Here is a 21,396-nt window from a genome sequence, read left to right as displayed (position 1 = left end):
AACTTAAACTTTAAATAGTCAAATGTATTCAGATAAGCAGAAAGCCAATCCAGTTCAGTACACAATCAAGGGAACAGCTCCTGTTTCAGTACAGTAAGAAAACAAGCCATTTGCACTTGTGTTCTGAGTTCAATAAAGCATGGCCTACTCTATAGAATGATACCAGCATTTTCATAGCCATAATGACATATGGATATTCAACTTTCCAAAGATTTACCATAAAAACATATTCACTATTTATTGAAATTAAAAAAGACTTATAAAACTGAACACAAATGTTTGAAAGGATTTTACATAAAGCATCAGTAACTAATGAACAGATTAAGATGTCAGACTGGACTCATTATGCACTCCTATAATACAGAGGTGGATTCTTAGACCCAGTATGACATGTCAAAGATCTCCACCCAACCCAAAAGAATCCTATAAAAATTGCTCCAAAGCCCCTTTTGCATTGCAATAGTGCAGCAAACCACAAGTAAACAATTGCCTGTTAACCTGTTATTCCAAATAGAGACTGAAAAATCAACAGGCATTTTGTGCAATTTTAACAAACTTTTAAGTTGAAATATCTCATCACACAGTGCTGTCCCCCTTCACAGAAGGCAGGGAACTGCTGGGCTCATCATGTTGCAGGACGGCCCCTGCTCTGTAAGCTATGGAAGTGTGCCTCCTTCAAGATCTGGTTGATGTGGAAGTAAGGACCTTGGCATAGTGCAGACTGCTCATGGAAAGACTGAGGAGGTGTCACAGGACTCGATCCTGGCATCTGGTGTAGGCTGGTTTCTGGCCCACTAGCTCTGTCAGGACTGCTTATGCTGCTGCTGCTGCAACTGCAACTGCTAGTACTGCCGCTCTCACTGCTGGAAGACTGGAACAAAAGAGCAATAGAAATGCACGTCATTTTGGTTTTAACCCAATATTATCTGCATCTTGCAGAGAAACATTTTTCTGAGTTGCTCTCTTGACCCTAAATTGAACATTTGCCTGCTATATTTTTCAGAGTGCACCCCTCCCCCCCAAAAAAAGGTTTCTTGCTCACATACAAAATCACAGCAGATAGCTGCAGTGTTTAATTCCCAATATAGTGGTATTCCCAGTGCACTGCAGGAGACTACTCTTCATCAAGGGCAATTAAATTCTTTCAAAAAAATTAATACTGAGAAGCAGAGTATCACGTGGAAGCTTTTAAAAATTTAATTGCCCTTGATGAAGAAAAGTCTCTCAAAGTGACAGAAACTCCCATGCTGGGAATCAAACATTGCAAATGTTGTTTGGATTTACAGCTGTCTTTTGAGCCATTTTTTTTTAACACTGTCACATACTGCAAACGTCACTCCATTACCTCTGCAATTCTAGCAATATGAAAGCACTATTTTACTGAGTTGGAATATTTTCTCACACTTTTTCTCTACCACTGAGCTATGGGTCCTCCCAGCAGTCATTTGAAGCTCTGTCCATCTGCTTGAATTTTTGTTCCAACGCATTCTGCACTACCAGTTGAAATGCAGAAAAATTACAGCATAGCCTCAAGGCTCCCAAGTACTGTACATGTTTATATCACTATACACAAAAGCCAAGCTGTATGACACAATGTATATAAACCATATCCTCCTTGGTAAGAGTCTTTCACCAAGATGCATAAAGTGGACTGGATCAAAACACAGTTCTGATTGTCTTCTTAGCATATGCCATATATCATTTCACAGTAATAAACTGCCTTCTTTAGTTTTTCATGTTAAAGAGTATCCTGTAACCAGGCATTCTGGAATATTAAGTATTTTATGTTTTAATTCACAACAATATTCTAGACTAAAGTTGCCAATCTTATTATTTGTTAAAATATCTGAACCACAGAGATAAAGTTGATGGAAATCAGGAGCTTCAAAGTTCACCCATAGCAAGAGTGAGCGACTTGTGGACCTCCAAATATTGCTGAATTATAACTCCCATCACTCATCACCACTGGAAATTGATAGGCCTATGGGTAGCTGCAGTTTAACATCTGGAATGCCAGAAATGGTCTATTCTTGATCTAGAGAATTATGTGCTCCTGTACAGTGCATCACAGATTATGTACATCTCTCTAAAGGCATCTCAAATGTTTCTAGATTACACAAAGCTGCTAACAGGCTAAGAAATGATATCTCCATGGCCAATCTACTTGACAACATAAGACATATTTCAAGTACTAGCAGCAGCAGTATACATATGAATATTGATATCCAACACTGACCAGGTGGGATTCTAGAGAAGCAGGCAAGTGGACTCAGAAGCAAAGTTTCAGAAATTCCTAAATCACAGGGCAATCTTGTATGTGTTTTCTCAGAAGTCAGTCCCACTGAATTTAGTGTGGTACACTCCAAAGTAAGTGGGTATGGGACAATAGCCTTAGTGCATGCTAGTCCAGTGTTGGATCCCAAGAAGCTTTGAAAGCATCAACTAGGAAATTTTTAAAGCTGAACTGAACTAATCCGCACATGAAGGTAACTGAACATAAAGGAGGTGTTACCAGCTGCACTGGCAAATATGATTAACAGTGTAGTCTTATGCACATTTAGACAAGGAAAATGGTTACAACCGTCAGCATGTCCCTGGAAACCTGGCTGGACATGCTTGGACTTGTGTGCCTTTTTCCTGTGCAACCTGCATGGGATCATACCTTAACACAATCTGGAAATCTGTATTAACTACCCAAGGTACTTTTCCATGCACACACAAAACTGCTCTGCCTTCGTGAGCATTCCTGCTACTCTACACCAATGCCACACCTTGGAGGTCCTCAGTGGACTCTGATGAAGCATATGTGACACCAAGGAAAACAAAGGCAAGAAACACTGCCTTAATAATTGTTATTTCTGTTCCTGGTACTGCACTTGAGTAAGAATCATTGAAGAAAGATCCATGAGATTCTTCAAATCACCCCTGAGCTATAACACAGGACAAATGTAAATTAACGAACATACAATTCACATTCAAATACCTTATGTAAATACTCAGCTTCAAAGACAGGAACATCTCCATTCTAATAATTAAAATGAATAATTTCATTTAAAAAGACACTTTAAGATAAGGGGGATTGATATTAACAGAATGAAATTATACTATTTAACTTTCTTTCACATTTGTATCTTACACGTTTTATTTAACTACTCCCATGTATTGATTGGGCAGATATTCCCAAAGCACAATATTTTAAACAGTGGATTCTTACCTCTGTATCCCAAGAGTCCTGAAAAACAGCATTTCTGCTACTGCGTTTTGTTTGGGAGATGGGCCCATCCTCCTCTGCACCATTTCGTCTCCTTTTCCTGAGGCAAACAATGGAAGAGCAGTATAGAGTTAGCTTGGTTTTTGTATGAATGAATGAAATATTGCAGTTTTAATTCACAAGGCAAGTATCCTATGCTGCAGTGGAACTCACTACTAGCTTTCCTAGAAGCCAGTGATTACCCAAGCACTGGAAAACACAGAGCTTTAGCAAAGCTTGAAAATGTCTCATTCCAGAAGTGCTAGTTCCTTTTGCACTCCAGTGAGGCCCACTGCCACACTGAAACTAGCAGAGTTTCAGCAGCAGTATCTGATACTGTCAACAGACTGCAAATATTACTATTAAATTCTTTAGCTTATACTTTTATATGCAATGTTTATACTTTTCTTCAGCAGGCCATCATTCATAAACAGTTATACCTGAAACTCAGAACAGATTGGTATCAAAAGATGTAGTTCAACCTACATGATAGAACTTAATTTATACTCTTCATCTTCTATTTCCCTATGAAATGGTAGAAGGAAATTCCTCTAAGGATTAATCACCTCTTAAAATTAGTTTCTGATCCTCTCCCAGGCTGACTGAGGATCACAGTGGAATACTCAAGAGTTCTCTAAGCAACAAGCATTTCTAAAAATAAGGCTGAGTATTCTGAGTGACATCCACTTGCATTAAAGAAAAAACAGTGCTTTAGGCTGATGGTTTTTCAACAGAATATCAGTACTTCATTTATGCAAGTTATGTCAGCAAAATAAAAGGAAAGTTGTAAAAATGTTAGTTTGAGCACAAAGCAAGCAGAACACTTACCAGGAATAATCAAATGTTGTTGTTATTATTATTATTATTATTATTATAACATTTCTATGCCGCCCCTTGCCGAAACCTCGGGGCGGCTTACAACATGATAAAATACATTGAAATACAATAGTACATAATAAATTACCATTAAATATAACAATACAAAAAATAAATTGATTTACAAATACAAAATTAAAATTATCAGTATAAAGTATGTTGTTACAGAATGAGCATAGGCTCTGTACAGACACCTTCATTTTGCCCAACAGGCTCAACTTGACCAAGTTCATATATTATTTGGCAAGATTCCACAGAACAGTTACAGTCTATGGAAAAATGATTATTTAAAGCCCTTTGAAATAGATTTGAACAAACAGTTTAAAAGCCCCCCAAGAGCCTGGGCAGAAATATATGAAAAATAAATTCTGCATGCATGTTTCATTTTGGGTATTATTTCTCCATGTATTAGTGGTATTACCATCTCATGAAATGAAGAGGTAGCATTGCATGGAACCAACTTGCTAAGTGAAGGAAAGCTTATCAACTTTTATTTTTCCCTTTAGATATTATCTCATCACCTGTACAGTGACTAGACTGAAGGGTTTGTTTTGTTTTGGTTTGATTTTAGTCACACTGGGTTTCCTTAAATATTCTCCAGTGCTGGTCTGAGAAAGACCTCAATCAACTTTAGAATCAAATCATTACTGGCATCTACAGGGATAGTGAGGCACAGAAACTACATGGTGGCAGAAAAAGAATGGAAGAACCTTTGAAGAACAAAAGAAAGAACACCACATAACAAATGCATTAACAGGTGATACATAAACAGGACAGGTGTGTAAACAGATACTGGTACCAGTATTCAAGTTGGTTCCCCACAATGGCTAAATGTGATTAGGACTGTGCTACATAGGTGTGAGTTAGGTTCCCATTACAAATCCCAATTCTACCATGAATTTGCTGGGATGACTTGAACAATCAACTTCAGCCCCCTCATTTGTTAAATGGTGATCCTACTTGGCCATATTTGTAGGATTGCAAAGGGTCACTGAGAGTAGAAAGGAAGTAGGTATTGTTAAGGGAAGGTCCAGGTTCAAATCTCCATTCAGAGTGTAGAGGGCAACCCTGGAGTAGTCACTATCTCTCAGCTTCATCTATCTCACAGGATTGTGAAAAGAATGGGGAAGATCCACATACAGCAGAGCTACTTTAAAAAAAAAACATGGCATAACCATGTAAAAAGCAACAGACGTTCTGAATATTCTAAGGCACGATATAAATACTTAAGTTTCAAAAGTGAGGTTGGGAACGGCAGAAATAGGGAGCATGGAAATAGGGGATGTGCATATAATCTGCCCTGAAAAACTCCTGTCTATGACCTGCGGTGATGCTGCTTTGAGATAGAGGGCTCTTTATACGGGCCCTGAACCGAAGTCCTTTGTAAAGCACCAGGCCTAGTAACGCTGCAGACACTATTGTAAGTTTTTACCAAAATAAAATGCAACGTCGCAGATATTACCACCACCACTCACAATAATAGCAAAAATGAACAATCGGATTTCGTGTGGCCGCTGGCGCACCAAAACTCCCACGGCCCTCCGCCCAATCTCAGCCCCAAGCCCAGTCGGCAAAGCCCTCTGCCAGCCTCCCGCCAGACCGCCGCCGCCCCGAGCCCCGTTCCGTTCCAAGCATCCCCCGCCGCCACCGTCCAGCCACCGCAGTCCCTTTTGCTTCCGTGCCCACCTCTGTCTCGCTCCCCTCTCGCTTGGCAGAGCCCCCCGGCAACTCATGACCTGGCCAGGCCGCTCCGGTTCTGTCAGGCCAGAAGCAGCAAGGCCAGCAGGCCCTGCTATTATACTCCTAAACAATCCGCCCCGTCCAGCCTCCTCCTTCCTCCACCACCGCTTCCGGTGTGTACGCCTCTTGCGCAAGCGCATTGGCGACACAGTGACCCCCCCCGGAGACTCTAGTGACTCGCACTTGCATTGGTTGCCGATAGCGAGGCGGTCCCTCCAGTACGCATGCGTGTAATGTGACTGCATAGTGTGAGACACAGGCGCTTTCGTCAAACGCGATCACTTGTTTTGCGCATGTGCGAAGGTCAAATGTTTCAGTTCCCTCAATTTCCTACGTCATTGCAATAAACTCTTAATCAGATTAAGAATCTAGCATGTGTATAAATACTGCCACATTCCATGCGATTTACTTCTAAGTAAACATGGGCTGGTCTGTACGGCTGCAATTCTGTATGCACTTATGTGGGAGTAAGCCACATTGAACGCATGGGTAAGCATTTTAGGACTGCACAAATCCTGTATTTGATTGAGATTAAAACCCATAGAATTCAGTCGGTCGTCCGCGTCAACACGCACTGGCTTGGACTACGTGTCTGGCTCTAAATCAATTGCTTTTTCAAGCAATGGCCTGAACGTCCCTTTGAATTCAATAAGACTTATTTCTGAGTAGACACCTCCAGGTTTGCACTGTAATGTTCGCCCCCCCCCCCAGCACCTTCTCCCTATATATAAACTCACCGTGTTTCCATTTTTTGCAATTGTGAACATGTCTGCATTCGCTGGAACCCTGTATTTTGGAATAGAGCAGGCGGTATCGTTACTGCACCCCGATCGATTGCTTTGTAGTGTACCTCTGAGTTGATTTTTAGAGTCGAGACGCACAGACGCTGTTAACGAAATGGTTTTACTTCAAAGATCTGCCCTGTTATAGCTTTGCCATCGCTGCATCTTGACAGCGTGCATACACACATCTCCCCGCGCGCGTGCATAGTCCTGAGAGTGCTCTGGAGGTCCGTGTCTTTTGATATTGTCGGTAACGACTGAATAGAGATTGGATTCGTAATATAAAGAGTTGAATAAAGCTTTATTAAGGATCGTTGTAAAGCTACTATCTTTTAGCTTCCGCTTCCATCTGAAAAAAATAGGAGATCCAGATACGACGAGGATGCCTATAATAACCCCGCTTCTATTTGGCATATGTGGTATTAACAGCGAACTCTAACACACGGCTAGTATGTGTCACTCAGTTTCTGGCCTTCTGCTCCTTGCCCGAAATGCGGCGATAAGTACATACTGGACACTGCAGAGTTGTCGTTACGCTCCCATCCACACTGGGCATACTTTCAGTCTCATCCCATTTGCAACAGTAATATCGAACAGTTAATTTCATAAGCAGAAAGTATTTGTGGGAATTATTTTTATTACCACAAAACACTTGTATTACGACTATGTAACAGTTATCCATGAACTGCTATCTTTGCTGCTGCTTTTCTGGCCGAGATGAGTTGAAGTGGTCCCGCAGCTGTCACGTCATAGCACTCAGTCTAGATTTATTTTCTCATCTAACACGCTAACAAGAGACAGCTCTGACTTCCAAAGAAAGCCAGAAAGACAGAGCAATCAAACCCTGCTAGGGATTCTGCGCATCTTGATGACGTCCCATTTATTTTTCTTTAAGAATAGAAAATTTTAGTCCAATCCGTTGCGGAGTAGAAAAGTTTGCTATCAAGTTCAGGCCACAAATAGGCATCTGATTTTATATAAACACTCCCCGCCCCCAGATTTTTAAAGAATCGTTTCATTACCGCGATACTCCGCGTATAGTTAGGGGGTCATGTGATCCGAAGCCCGCCTTATGGCTTGCACTTTCAACAAGAGCTTTCTTTAACTCCTCTTTCAGTTCCATTTATTTTTAACAAAGGGTGGGAGCAACAAGCTGGGACGAGCGATGCCGCAACGAGTAGAATTGATACGGATCATCACCGATTTTTGATATTGCAGCGCTAGAACTTAATCGGTCAAGGTAGGGCAAAACGGAATGGATGGGGTTTTTACGAGCTGCGCTGTATTGATTTTCTCGGGAAGGCAGGAGTCTTTTCAGGGAATATATAACATTGCTAAGCATTTTTCTTTGCCCGATTCTTTTTTCCTTTGGCAAATGATCAAAACTTCCCGTTTGTTTCAGTTTTGGCTAACAAGTAGCTTTTCTTTATAAGCGAAAGTAGTAGTTCCTTCCCACTAGAACTAACCACTAATTTCAACCTAGTATGTTGCTGCCTTTATCCAAAGGCAGGATCTGCACATGTAACAGAAAATTATGTTTCCCTGTCACATGTTATCTGCATGTCAGGAAAGGCTGGTAAATTTCTCACAGTCATGCAAAAGCAGGGAACTTCAGTCTATTAAAAATGGGCAGTCCTATTTTAGCTCTAAAGTACTAATGGTTGAAATCCATATTCTCTGGCTTTTAAGTGTTATAGATCAAACTGTAAATAACCTAAGAATTGTTTTCATTGGTGTGTGTTTTTCACGTTTAATTGTATTGAAACAATGTGTGTTTATGTGCATATAAATGAGAGGATTAACACCAACAAGAAAAAGATGGGACAGTGGTTCTCTGTCACTTATCTTTATTGTGAAATGTGTACAGCTTTCAGTTAGTGTTGAGCCTACATTCATTTCCATCCTTCATGAAGACTAGCTCTGTTTGTACAAAAGGTTTATCCATTGATGGTGTCCTGGTTTGTTTTCAGATTAAAAAGATGGCTGGCAGTTCTCCAGGAATAGAAACCTGTCCCTACTGTAAAAAGTCATTTAAGCGGCTCAAGTCCCATCTTCCTCACTGTAAGATGGCAGTAAATACACACTCAAAGGAAGTGCAGTCTCCTGTAAAGGTCTGTGGTTCTGCTACATCTAAATTGCTGAATGCTGGAGAGAAAGGGGGACAGATCCAAAGCACAGAAACTGCCTCCAAACAAAATAAGAGCAAACTTGAACTGGCAAGCAAAAGGGTAAGAAAAAAACCAAATTTCTTAGAGGTGCTGGAAATAACTGGAACTGCAACAAACAGCAATCCATATTTAGGTAAAGATGTACAAAAGCAAACTAAGTGCCACACTGAAAAAACACACAAAACAGAAGGTGGCAGACAAAGAGCCTTAGAAATGGTTCAAGCACAGCCTGATAAGGTGTTTTCAGAAATGAATGTTGCAAAGAATTCACCCACAATGCAGAAAAGTAGAAGTAAAGCCACGTCTGAAGAAGAGAAACTAGCATCTGGAAAATCCACTTCAGAATCTCCTAGTCAGGCAATGAAACCCTCCACCAAACAAAGGCAAAGTAAGGAGGCATCTGCACGGCAGAATGTGTCTAGCATGCTGGATTCTTCCACTGACCATCTTCAGTCTGTTCCTGAGGGAGTTACTGACAAAAAGGAACTAGTGATTGAGAACCATCATGTAAAAGCATTGAGGAACAGGTATGAATCCTTTGCTCAAAATATCCCCTTAAGTGAAACTACCACTGGCAACCACAAGACAAAACACTTGCCAGTGAAATCTGCACTGGGAGAGGAAGAAATGGCCTTGGACAGTGGGCAGCAACTGGTTATTGTTAAGGCAGATGCAAAGAGCATGTTAGATATTGAGCTTGCACAGAATGTTTGGTGTGGAAAGATCAGAAATGGTGAGACTGCTATTCAGGCACACACATCTAATGACAGCTGCAGAAAGGTCTCCAGTGTCCCTGTTCAGCTGGCTGAAGGGGCAAACAGCAAAATGGATGAACACCCTTCATTTTTCAAAGGAGAGATCTCCCCCAGAGAACCTCCTGTTCATACCAGGTCCAGCTCAAATACTTGCCCCTCATGGAGAGAGGCTCTCAGAGAAAGTGAAGACAATGGAACACTTAGCAACTGCTTAACTAGTCTGGAAAAGGATTTACATTCTGGAACTGCCATGATGTTAGAAGGTAAAAATTCAGGGGTGTCCTTGAGGCAACTTACACCCCTGGTGTCAGATACGACTTTTCCCCATTGGTTTACACCCCTGGACAGCAGCAAACAATCACGTGCTTTGGGACTGGAGTGGTTTGCAGAACTGTATCCCAATTACTACTATCTGGGCTTATTTTCAAAGAAGCAACCTCAGTGGAATACACGAATCTCGGAAGGCCCAGTTCCCTGTCTACCTTGTGATAGCCATCAAGGTAAGATGGAAAGCTTTTAATTCCTGATCTAGGAGACAGAGCATTGCAAGCTGCTACCCAGTGGGGTGGTTGGCTGAAGCACTGATTAAGTCTTGCATGGTTGTTTTATGCAGTATGGAGAATAAGTGTGTGTGCATAATGTACACTTTTGTTTCCTAGAGTATTTGTGCTGAGGTATTTCTACCAAGGCAGGGCTTACTTCACAAAAGCTACATATTAAAACGCTCAGATGCTAAGGCCATGGAACATAGCTGCTTCTATTCCTCAAGAGTTCCTTTCATAATCCCCAATTCTACCAATTCGCCAACTTCCCACGATCCCATACAAGCCACCAACTCCCTCCCTGCTTTCCAACTCCCTTTCTGCCTCTGATTCCATATCAAAGATGTGTATGAGGGTGCTCCTAGGTGAGCCATGCCCCATTTGTGGAATTTTTCAGGGGGTTGGTATTTCAGGTGACCTTGTCATCCAGTAATGCTCCTGCATTTTCCCACTGCTGCTTCTGTCTCCTTGCTGCAGAAGGAAAGAATGAGCAGAGTGATAACACAATTGTTTTGCACACGTGGACAGGAAAAGTCTGACTAAGGCACAGTGGGAACAGTTTTCTACTGGAAAGATGGATGTGCTGTTGGGGATGCTGCTCCTTTTTCCTTAATCTAAAATGTGTTCACATCTGTTCTCAACTAATTAATTGCTTCAGGGAACAAGATATCCTCACTCATGACTCTTCAAATAGCCATTTAATTAAGAGAGTCAACTATGCCCTTGTTTTCTTTTCTTTGCGGCTGCTTGGTGATCCCCCTGGAAACAGCAGTGCTTACGCATATACCAGAGTGAAGGTACCATCCTCACAGACACAATTAGATTGAGGAATAACCCTACCCATTAATAAGGAGGAACATGAGAACTGACAGCTCCCAGCAGTCAAACTGTACATTATTTAGGTAGCAATCCTATGCAAGTTCAAACAGAAAGGAGTCCTAGTCCAGCTCACGATGCCAGAAGATGTAGGACTTTTCTGTCCAATGCATAGGACTGAATCCTTTAAAATGTAACTTGCAGCTATATGTGTTTTTTCTGCAATGAATTACAGGCATGGGGGGAGGCTTGGGATTGATGCTGGGGCCACCTTGCAGGCAAGGGAGCCTTATCTTACTCCTCTCAAGCCTGTGTCAAAATGAAGATTTCCATCACCCATCTCCAGGCTAGTATATCATGACTTCTCCCAGAGAGCCCCAGGACCCCTAGTTTGTTGACATTCCTAGCTCCACCCATAGACCACTTATTCTTGGGATTCCCCTGGAAAATCAAATGGTTATTGACCCAGTTATCATTAGTGTGGACAAGCTGTCTTGGAAGCTGTCACCCCCCTTGTCTCCCAGTCTCTTTGCATGCGTATTCTCAGACTGCTTTGGGGATGCAGTCATGCTGCCTGAAAGATACGCTATCAAAGGTGCTAAAAAGTAATTTGAGATGTCTAAAGAAGACCACACAGATGGTGGTGTGGAGCAAGGGATTCCTTGGACAATGGCACTTTAGTTGTGAGGGTGTCTCTTGTTTGACTAATGCAAGGGACCTGCAACAAAGACAATGCATTTGAGGGAACCCCTGTCTTCTGTTCCATTGTGTGCTTCTGCTTCTGAATTTGTGGCTGCCCAGGAGTTCTGACTTGCAACTCTCACAAGCTCTAGTAAGTGAAGCTAATAATGAGGGATGATGGGAGCTGTAGGCCAAAAAATTCAGACAGCTGCAGGTCACCTAGTCCTGGTATATAATAATTAAAAGATGGATCCATAGACAGGATGACAGTTCTTGTGTCTGGAAATATAGCACCTGTGGTGGTTTCGGCTACAGAACACTAAAATGGCTACACCTCTGGAAATCATTAGGACAGATATATTGATTGCACACACATATTAGTCTAAGCTTCTTGAACTTAGTATCAGAGAATCTTGCATTTGTCCAAATGAACTGGTAAAGTTGGTTCTTTTTAGTGTAAGTTCACACCACCCATCATGTTCCAGAAAAATCACAAACAGTTGTTCTTTCCCTCCCACCTTACCTGCCAGTCTGCTCTGGAGTTGCACTGCAAAGAGTAGCAGCATTTCTATTTGTGATAAGTAGCCTGCCTCCTGTATGAAGCAGCATCCCTGGGTACTTACTAATGAGTAGATCATTGACTGGGAAGGCACTGCCCTTCTCCAGCAATCAAATCTGCTGAACTGAAATTGTACAATTAGCTGCATCTGCTGTTTATTCATGACTCGATCAATTATGGGGAGGAAGTTCCGATGTTTTGAAGCAGAGTTCCTCTCCTTCAGCAGCTCTGTTACAGCCTTCCATGAGGAGCACATCTGATGTTCCCCACCGTGTCTGTTCAGCCACAATGCACATTGCAGAACACCACAAAGAAGTGAGATGAGAGGAAGAAATTGTCCCACAGATTGCTCAGTGGCTCCCTCAACACAAACTGCATCAGCTTTTCTTGGGACTTACTCTCGGAGGAAAAAAACATGTGTTGGCACAGCACTGCAAACTTACTGCTTTGGAATCAAACATCTGACTATTCTGTTTCCTAGCTCCCCTGGCAGAAAGGCGCTTGATAGATGTAAAACTCCAAGACATGCCTGCTTGGCTAGCCACTTGTAACTTGTCTCCACAGGGGGTGCTTGGAGCAACATACAGAGGTGAGACGAAATCATTTGTGTATCTTTCAATCCTGCCTTAAGGTCTATGTGGGGGTGTGGGGAGTTAGCAGCCATAGACTGGCATGGGGGTTGAGGCTGGCTGTGCATCACTCCTTATGATGCATGAAAAAGGAAAGGTGTGAGCTGGACAATTAAAGCTTTTGAGGTGAATAATCAGGCTGCTCCCTTTTGTTCTCCTTTTTTCCTTGAACAGCCTGGAATAGATATTACAACAAGTACATCAATGTGAAGAAAGGTGGTGTGGCTGGAATCTCAATGCTGCTGCTGCTGGGCTACTGTGTCCTGAGCTACACCTGGAGCTACAAACACATAAGTAAGTCCTCTTCTCTGGCATGTATTACTTTTCTTCCAGGGAGTATCTTTTTGGAGCAATAGGCAAGGGCCCTTTTCCTTGAATTTGCTGTCAGAAGAAGGTGTGTCTGGTGTCTGGTGCATGGGATTTTTTTCCCCCTGATGCTCAAGAAGGCAACTCTCCAAATGCATAACCTTAAAATGTTCTCAGAAGTTGCAGGTTCACTTTCACTCCAAAGCAAAAGAACTCATGACAATTTGTGCCCTTTGAAGACACAAAAAGCTGTTCCCTCCCTAGTCATTGTATCAGAGAGTCACTTTGGGAAAGGGGTGGAGGTGTGTGGGTGAGGAGTGTTCTCCACGCCTTGGCTGGCAAGAGGTAGGCCCCAGTGCACTGCACAAGGTCCCTCGACTTCAGTGACTGATTTCTAACTTACATCAATCAGTTCTTTTCGGTGTATCGAGAATATGCTATGAAGAAGTACAGAGTTAGCTTTTGTAGAATTTAGTAAGGAAATACGCAGCTACTCTTCTGGTACTCTCACACTGTATGGATTTTCAAGTATGAAAGCTTACTTGAAAGTCAGTCCAGGTATTATCCTTGGGGCTTACACCGAGGGACATCAGCATAAGATTGCCACTTCAGGTGCTGATAGTCATTTGAGAGGGAGAGTAAGCCTAATTAAGGTATATATGCCACTGCTCCAGCAATACACACCATTATTATAGTGTTAACTTTGTTTTGCACCCTGGCACCTGCCTTCTTTATGGAAGAACACAGTCGCTGGCGAAAATACCACTGAAGATGACAAAGGAGTATGTACCTGGAAGGAACACGCGTGCAGATTGATCATGCATCTCGCCACAGATCTGTTCTAATAGGAACTGGACATGTTGAGAACTGCTGTTGGAGCCACTGAAATACTTCTTTTTGTCACCTGGAGTCACAAATGTATAACTATTTCTGTTTATTTTATGGCACCCCTTGAAAGAAAGTTGTGGGTCATGATACAGATAGATGAACTATTGCCACATGTAGAAACATGTGGCTTTCTGACAGAAGCCGACAGATGTGGCACTGATTTGGTGCCACGTGAGTTTTAATAACTGTTTTCTGCTATTAAAGACAACCAGATTCATTCTTGTCATTTTAAATATATGCAATCAGTTCAGGTTGTTATTTTAGTTTTTTGTTGTAAGCCGCCCCGAGGCTTCGGCGAATGGGGCGGCATAAAAATGTTTTAATAAATAAAATAAATAATATGTAGCTGTATTAACCTTGTGGAAATGCTTCACATGTGCAGAATTAAAATTCACCAATTTCTCTTTCAAGGGTGGATTGCCTTCCATTATTTCTTAAGAGCCTGTTCACACAAAGTAAATAGATAGAATGGATTCAACTAGTGCACAGGGAAGAGATTTCCCAAAGCAGTCAATAACAATACAGTAATGGCCTTTAAAGTTAGTAAAGCTGAGCAGGCATAATGCTAATAATGTGCTGTTCTACCTCTGGGGGAAGTTGTCTATCCCATTAACTGGTTCAAATGCCCTTTGGGTAGGACCTGGTATGGACAACAGGGGAACTGATTTAAATCAGAGCTGGCTTTCTCCTCCTCAGGTAACGGTGGGATTTTTTCCCCCTGTTAGAATTCAATAGCTGTGAAAGGAAACCACACACTTATAGCTAATTGCATGGCCTTTACCACATGCAATTTACTCCTAGCACTCAGTGAGTAGCAGGAGCTGTATTATTACCACATCTTATACATTCCTGTGAAACTAACTCATACCCCTGCAACAAAACTCCAAAGATTTCCCTACCTATTTTGACATGCTTTTGTTTTATTTTATGGTAATACTACCAGTTATGCTTTGTTAGAAACAAAAGGTTAATAGCCTCATAAGGGTATAATACTATTGCATGGGTGGAAAGAAAAAAACCCCTTTACAACTCCCAGTGTTCCTGAGCTAGCCATATGGCTGAAATAGAGGTAATGTGGCATTTCAGTAATAGTATCAGAGTGCTCCAATGAACTCAATATTAAAATTAAGCTTGAATTCATATTCTGTTTTCGCCAAGGGGTTACCCAAGACTGCTGAGAATAAGGGAAATAATTTGTTTACTGGGGATAAATAATATCAAAACTGAAAAGCATGATACACATGGCAAGACAAAATCTTTTTCAGAGGATTGCAACCAATTAAATTTTTTAAAGCTTGGATGTCTATTCAGCTTTTGCTGGAAAGCCAGGCAGATGCTCCTCCCTCAGCTCCTCTTAATGGTCTTGTGCCAAGTCTGTGGTTCATTGCTATCCCTCTTTTCTCCTGAGATTAGTAACTGAAGCTGGATGTTGCCATCCAAATGATTGGCTCTGGCTTAAGGCTCTCCAGCTGCTTGTCTTTTTCCAGTTAAACATTCATATCCTACTTTTCAATTTCTAGAAATTCCTAAATGTGAAATAAACAATAGTAAAACAGCAATTAAAGAATATTATAACTTGTAATCAGAGGATTAAATTAAGACTGAACTAGATGAAGTCCTGTACTGGCAGGGTGGGTGGCTCTAATCTTTCCAAGAGTTGCAATTTTCAAACCTCCAAGCTATCCAAAGCCCTGTCCATGCTGGCTAGGCTAAGCCAGGAGCAGCAGCATTCAAGGTATTTCCCTGCTCTCCTTAGCTGTGGATTTTCTGTGTCATGGCCAAGTGCCTTTCATTGAAGCCATGTGGGCGATGACTAGAGAATTTCTTACTATATGCATCTATAGAACTGCAAATACTAGGCCTTGGTCTAGCCTAGCTAGAACTGAGATCGTCAGGAGAGTAGGATCAGCCAGTTTAAATTCACTCACTGCTTGCTTTGAACTGCCAAGTTCCCATGTCTTACTTCACTTCAGCTTTGCTAAGAATTTCCCGTAACAATAAGCTTAAGTTCTCTATGTCCCATTGCGGTGCCCAAGAATTCAAGAAATATGCCTGCACTTAATGCAATGGCCTGCAGATGGCATCAAGTGCCAGTATGGAGGACGTGAAAGGACATGTGGCTATCGTAGGTATAATCTATGGTTCTCTTGTTCATCGTGGCTCCAGCAGAATTTATTGGCAGAACATTCCTGGCTGGGAAAGGGAAGGGCCTCCAAGGATCTCCTCCATGTTTCCCAATAATGGCCTGTGGCTGCTTGTTGTACCTGAGACATCTGGGGATTCCCAGATGTTTCTGCTAAGCCTACCTTTTTGAAAACAGAAAGGTCAGAATAAAGTTCCCCTTTCAGGAGAAAACCGTAAACCTTCATAGAAACAGGAAGAACATGAGTCAGAAGGGGTCTCCTGGGCCATCTAGTCTGACCCTCAGCTCCAGCTGCTCCAACTTGTGGTTGTCCCTTCTTGAACACCCTCACTGATGGGGCCTCAACCACCTCCCTTAGAAGCCCATTCCATATCCTAGGGGGTCTTAATCATCCCCTCACATAAAGTCACTAAAAGATCCCCTTGGAGTTTCCTCCAGGCTGAAAAGTCCCTGTTCCCTCAGTCTCTCCATGTCATCCCTCCCAACCCGGCTACCAGTCTTGTGACCCTGCGCTTCACCATGGACAGACCCTTCTTTGAATCAGGACTTTTTCACATCTCTGGCTTCCACTATTCTGAGCTTTTCCTTGTTTTCAGTATACCTCCAACATGGGAAGACTCGCTTCCCCAGTCCCTTGCCCCTTTTCTGTCAGGAAGAATCCAGTTTCCCACTAGCTAGTGAATTGGCAAAGGGCAGCATCCTTTGCAGGGTCCACCTGCTTTGGATTATTTATAAAGTTTATATCCTTTGAAAAAATTACATTTGGAAGCTGTCAGAAATTCAGAGCAGTCTTATTTCTATATTGTATCATCTTGGCTTGTTCGAGACAGGCATAGCCTGCCTCCTTCCTCAATGGCTTCTTTCTCCCCTAGGGGCATCTATGGATCTTAGATCCTCAGGCTGAAAGTAAAATGCTGGCACTGAGGGACAATGTTTGGGGCCAAAGTCGCTGGGCAGCCTTGTCCCCACTGGCACAGCACACCTTGAAAAATATGCAAAGCACCTCTTTGCACAGAGCATACAGAAACGCAATGGCATCCTCTGCCCCGCAGGCTCTTGCCATATGCATCACTTTCTGCACAACCTGGCCTGATCATTCTTACTTGGCTCCACTTGCTCAGTTCGGTGGGATTCCAGCCTGGTGCTTTCTCCTGTTCAATATGGGCTGCTCTGATATGTGTCAAAAGCCCTATGTAGGTAGAGGTGGAGGGAAAGAAGTCCAGCAGGATGTGACTGTCTCCTTTGATATCTGGCTTGCCTTATAAATATCAGAAAATATATTAAGACTAAAGAAAAGATTTAGCTGCACAAGGATTCTTATATTCTTCCTTCTCCTCTACAACTTTGCTTCCAATTTGCTTTTCACTCAGCTTTTTAGAATTCTGCCCAAGTTGTGGGCTACTGCTAGGGAGAAGCAGGGGTGGTGGCAGTGATGTTACCGCATGTGGTTCTTCAAGAGAACTAGCCTGGGCCTGTTTTCTTTCTTTCCAGCCCACAGTGGTGACTGGTCTTGTACAACTACAGTTCCCTTCTTACCTGCCATTCTGTTGCCCAGTCCCAAAACTTGGAGATTCTTTGTGAGTACTTCACAATCTGGAGGGCTTTTTCTGTCCCATCTAATTTGGGGTCATCTGTCATCTTTGCCTCCTTTGTTAGGCAATACACACCACAGACACCAGGTTCTTTATAGTGTCCCTAATATAAAACTTTGGATGATGAAGGGTGTTAAATTAGGAGACTGTTTTTAACTGAAGAAGAGAGGTGTTTCTATTGTTATTTTCCTGCTGAATGTTTGAGAGCATATCCTGCACTGTTGGTGGCTGTTCTGTGCCATCCAGTCACCTCCAAGTTATGGGAACCCTGTGCATGAAAGCCTCCAAAATGCCCTATTAATGACATCCCTGCTTAGCTGTCCTAAATGCAAGCTGTGGCCTCCTTTATGGAGTCAGACCATCTCTTACTTAGTCTTCCTTTTCTTCTCCTGCCTTCAACTTTCCCTGGCGTCCTGCAATTAGTGCGAAAGATTATCTCTGCAACAAGGTCTATATAGATCATTTAAAAAGTAATAATGAAAGGTAGGCATATATTGAGAATCACGATTCCCACTCCATTTCAAAGAACTCCCCTGCCCCTTTTATTGTCCAGACTGAATTGAAATACCAATGGCTTCTGAGGAAGTTTCTAGTTACAAAAAGCAACTCCTTATGAATGTGTTTAGCTAGTTTAGTTTAACTAAAAGATGAGCCTCTGCATGCTTAGGAATTTCAATCATAAGAAGTCCCCATTAAATTTATCTAGGTGGTACTCTTAATCCTCTTCCAGCTTTTTTCTTGCTACATGATGGAAGCTTTATAAAGCTTAATCCATTTCTTGAAAGAGCCACCTTGATTAAATGTACTGCATATACTAATTTTGTCAAAGAGCAAACTACACAAAGTAGTAATATTCCTAACAGGTTCTCCTCCTCTTGAAATAGGTTATTAAAACTCTTCCAGATTTTGGTAAAAGCAAATGTTAACCCTTTAAAACAGGTGTTTTAAAATACCTCGTGCCAAGTAACTGGTTTTTGTTGTTTTGCGTGGCATTGATGCCATTGGCATAGGATACATCGAGGAAAGGGTTAATGTCATAAAGTGGGGCTTCATAGCCCTACAGAATCCTCCCCAACTTGGTGTCGCCAGATGTTTTGGAAGTTGACTCTCATTAGCCACAGCTGGTATGACCAATGCACAGGAATGCTGGGAAACATAGCACAAAGAAATGGAGGGCACCAGGTTGAAGATGACTGCCTTAACAAAGAGGGCATTTTCTTTGGCAGAGCATCCTCTTCAAAAACATTAGCCCGGGGATTGATCTGTGAGATGACTCCAAAGTGCAGTTTTCCACAAAGGCAGCAAGCGATGTTCCTCTTCCACTTTTCACTCGGATTCAATAGTCATTTAAAAAATAGGTCACTGACTAAATGGACAATAAAAGCTAGTGATTGTGCCTGAATGTCAGGCTCCCAGTTTAAAAATGCTATTGACAAGGGCTGGTGTCAGGGTAATTCTCACACTGGTTAAGGGTATATGGGAATTTAATTTCTGCTTGCAAATATATAAGCCTGCCCTGTCTGCAAACTCAAGTGTGAGACCATATCCACTGAAAATGTTTGCAAATTACTGAACAAGTGCTCATGTTTCATTTGTGTGACTTTTTCTGTTTAATTTGTGCAGCTTTCCAAATTTGTGCAAGAGCATGGCTTTAGTTTATGGCAGAAATATGCACAAATTTGAGGGGTTTTTGCAACTTTTGTGTTTGTTTATTTTGATCATTTTTCTCATTAGAACATAAAAGGGCAGCAAACAAGCTGGGTATGAAACGAGCGGTGAGCCTGTGTTCAGAGAAACTGAACAAGTTCACATCCCACTCATTTGCTTCTCGCTACCATAGAAACCGTTCTGGACAGTTGTACTTCTCACCATTTCCTACTCCCTGATTCTGTGTTATTCGGTTCCTATTCATTGCATTCAGCTCTTATGCCTAGAATGAAGATTGGGTGGTACCTCAGGCTGTAAGGATATGTCTGCTTCCAGTTTGGAGGCTCCGATCCTTGCAAAAGACACAAGAGACAGGAGCCTTTCTGCTGGATCCATCAACAAGTAGTGGGATTCAGACATGCTCACTCTTTTAAAGGAAAATCCTTAGTCAACCACAGCAACTTTGCAAAACCCAGTACAGTTTCTTTATTACAACGGAGACAGAATTCCAAGCTATCCTGGCATCTGTCTAATGTAGCAACACAGTGCTGCCTCCCGGTGACTTTGGAGCAGAACCTCACAATCGATGCCCATTTTCTATGCTTAAATTGCAGAGGGACTTAAATCTGCCTCTTTCTGACTGTCAGCTGTAGCAGGCATGGAAAAGTGCAGAGGGAATCCATTAGATTCAGTCTTGCTCATGCTTAGGAGTACATCCATTGAAATAACTGGAACTTAAGTTAGCCTCCCCATTTACTTCAGAGGGTTTGTTGCAAGTACTGTATGTCCAAGTTCGAATTCAACTCAATACCTGCAAGACAGCTTACTGCCTGGTAAGGGTGGTAGGCATCTAAAGTGACCACACTTTTGACTCCTAGAATATTTAGCTACTCCCTGCTATTTCAGGGTATCTCAACTCTATAGTACCAGAAAGGCAGAGGATACAGAGAGCTGCACTGCTCTAACTCTACTGAACTGGGTAGTATAGGATCTGATGTGATTTACAAAATATAGTGCCAGCTCCAGGTTTTTGAGTGCCATGGAGCAAAACACACTCAATGCCACCCTCCCTCACTGAGTTCATCTTCTCACCATCATTGCCCCCCAGCTGCCATTACTCCTCACTGTCTTTCATCAGCATCATGAGTTTGGCAGGCAGGCAGGCAGAGAGTAGACAGTATTCATCATTTGCTGCCCAGACCAAAACAAGAATCAGGTGGACAGGCAGGCTGTAATGGCGAAGCAGAATCACCAGTGCAGGGGCCTCAGCAGGGGTCCACTGAGAGAGGGTCCACCCCGCAGGTTCCCAGTGATGCCTACCCTTGGTGCTGGTCCTTCATGCAGACACAGATCCTGCATTTAACATTCTACTCTTCCCTCTGGGCACCAGCAAGATACCTTGCTTTCATAGATGTAAAGGGTTGGTTTCTGTTTCTAAAGGTGCGGGCTGGGGCTGCTGATGGGTGAGAAAATGATTATGTATTTGTGGAACATCTATCAGAGAACTGTCCATCACTTTCCTCTGCATCTAGACATACACACACTGAGAGACCTGCAACTGTTCTGTCCCCTTGCAGCCCAGTAAACAATTGTAAAATTCAAGTTATCCAAAATTACACAGCTGAGCTAAATTAGGGTGTATTTATTCACAAGGAAGAGCAAACAGCTTGTTCAAAGTCAGCCCATTCTAACACCCACTTATTTCAACAGGAGAGGTGTTAAAATGTGTTCAGTGCTCCCTTTTAAATCATTGGGACTTCAACAAATTCTTAAATTTGGCTGGATTGTGCCTGGAGTTTTCTGGGGTTCGAGAGCACAGTCACCCAATGTGTGGCAAGAGATCTCTTGGTTCGCTTGCAAAGTAGAACTCCTCTCTGCACTCCTGAAAAGTGGGCCAGGCATCTGCATTTTTTCTGAACAGCATTTACTTTACATTCATGACTGAGCATTCAGCATGGGATGTCATCTATCCCCCTGCTGGGGTCTGAAGCAGCATTCCCATTTTTTTATCATCATCATTAT

General features: G+C 42.3%; 2 protein-coding genes across 8 annotated transcripts; one reads left to right on the top strand and one right to left on the bottom strand.

Moving 5' to 3' along the window:
• Positions 1-3: 3 nt before the first annotated feature.
• FAM104A (family with sequence similarity 104 member A) lies at positions 4-6,780 on the bottom strand. Of its 3 annotated transcripts, none has more exons than XM_044418978.1 (4): positions 6,604-6,780; positions 3,215-3,311; positions 2,984-3,025; positions 4-871 (listed from the first exon to the last, which is right to left on the bottom strand). In XM_044418978.1, exons 1-4 carry the CDS (start codon positions 6,639-6,641, stop codon positions 626-628), a joined length of 423 nt encoding a protein of 140 aa, XP_044274913.1. In that variant the 5' UTR covers positions 6,642-6,780; the 3' UTR covers positions 4-625. The 3 variants fall into 3 exon arrangements, with proteins under 3 accessions (XP_044274913.1, XP_044274912.1, XP_044274914.1); XM_044418977.1 differs by lacking the exon at positions 6,604-6,780 and adding an exon at positions 5,813-5,973; XM_044418979.1 differs by lacking the exons at positions 2,984-3,025; positions 6,604-6,780 and adding an exon at positions 5,813-5,968.
• CUNH17orf80 (chromosome unknown C17orf80 homolog) lies at positions 6,296-14,402 on the top strand. Of its 5 annotated transcripts, none has more exons than XM_044418974.1 (6): positions 6,312-6,355; positions 7,787-7,888; positions 8,619-10,071; positions 12,651-12,758; positions 12,973-13,092; positions 13,845-14,402. In XM_044418974.1, exons 3-6 carry the CDS (start codon positions 8,628-8,630, stop codon positions 13,871-13,873), a joined length of 1,701 nt encoding a protein of 566 aa, XP_044274909.1. In that variant the 5' UTR covers positions 6,312-6,355; positions 7,787-7,888; positions 8,619-8,627; the 3' UTR covers positions 13,874-14,402. The 5 variants fall into 5 exon arrangements, with proteins under 5 accessions (XP_044274910.1, XP_044274909.1, XP_044274908.1 ...); XM_044418973.1 differs by having other exon boundaries at positions 6,330-6,355; positions 7,766-7,888; XM_044418975.1 differs by lacking the exon at positions 7,787-7,888 and having other exon boundaries at positions 6,296-6,355.
• Positions 14,403-21,396: the final 6,994 nt, after the last annotated feature.

This window comes from Varanus komodoensis, unplaced genomic scaffold (genome assembly GCF_004798865.1).
Source record: "Varanus komodoensis strain SLA01 unplaced genomic scaffold, ASM479886v1 scaffold96, whole genome shotgun sequence".
In the NCBI taxonomy this organism is placed as follows: domain Eukaryota; kingdom Metazoa; phylum Chordata; class Lepidosauria; order Squamata; family Varanidae; genus Varanus; species Varanus komodoensis.
Note: the sequence above shows the minus strand (reverse complement) of the source record. Positions and strands in the feature narration are given on the sequence as shown.

What these genes read in the sequence shown, in the direction of transcription:
- FAM104A (XM_044418977.1), bottom strand. Translation starts at nt 5,859, where the DNA reads ATGAGTTGCCGGGGGGCTCTGCCAAGCGAGAGGGGAGCGAGACAGAG. An exon ending in AGGACTCTTGGGATACAGAG is followed by an intron (nt 3,026 to 3,214) that starts GTAAGAATCCAC and finishes TTTAATTATTAG; the next exon opens with AATGGAGATGTTCCTGTCTT. An exon ending in AAGCTGAGTATTTACATAAG is followed by an intron (nt 872 to 2,983) that starts GTATTTGAATGT and finishes CTTTTGTTCCAG; the next exon opens with TCTTCCAGCAGTGAGAGCGG.
- CUNH17orf80 (XM_044418975.1), top strand. Translation starts at nt 8,628, where the DNA reads ATGGCTGGCAGTTCTCCAGGAATAGAAACCTGTCCCTACTGTAAAAAG. An exon ending in ACCTTGTGATAGCCATCAAG is followed by an intron (nt 10,072 to 12,650) that starts GTAAGATGGAAA and finishes TCTGTTTCCTAG; the next exon opens with CTCCCCTGGCAGAAAGGCGC. An exon ending in CTGGAGCTACAAACACATAA is followed by an intron (nt 13,093 to 13,844) that starts GTAAGTCCTCTT and finishes TCTTTATGGAAG; the next exon opens with AACACAGTCGCTGGCGAAAA.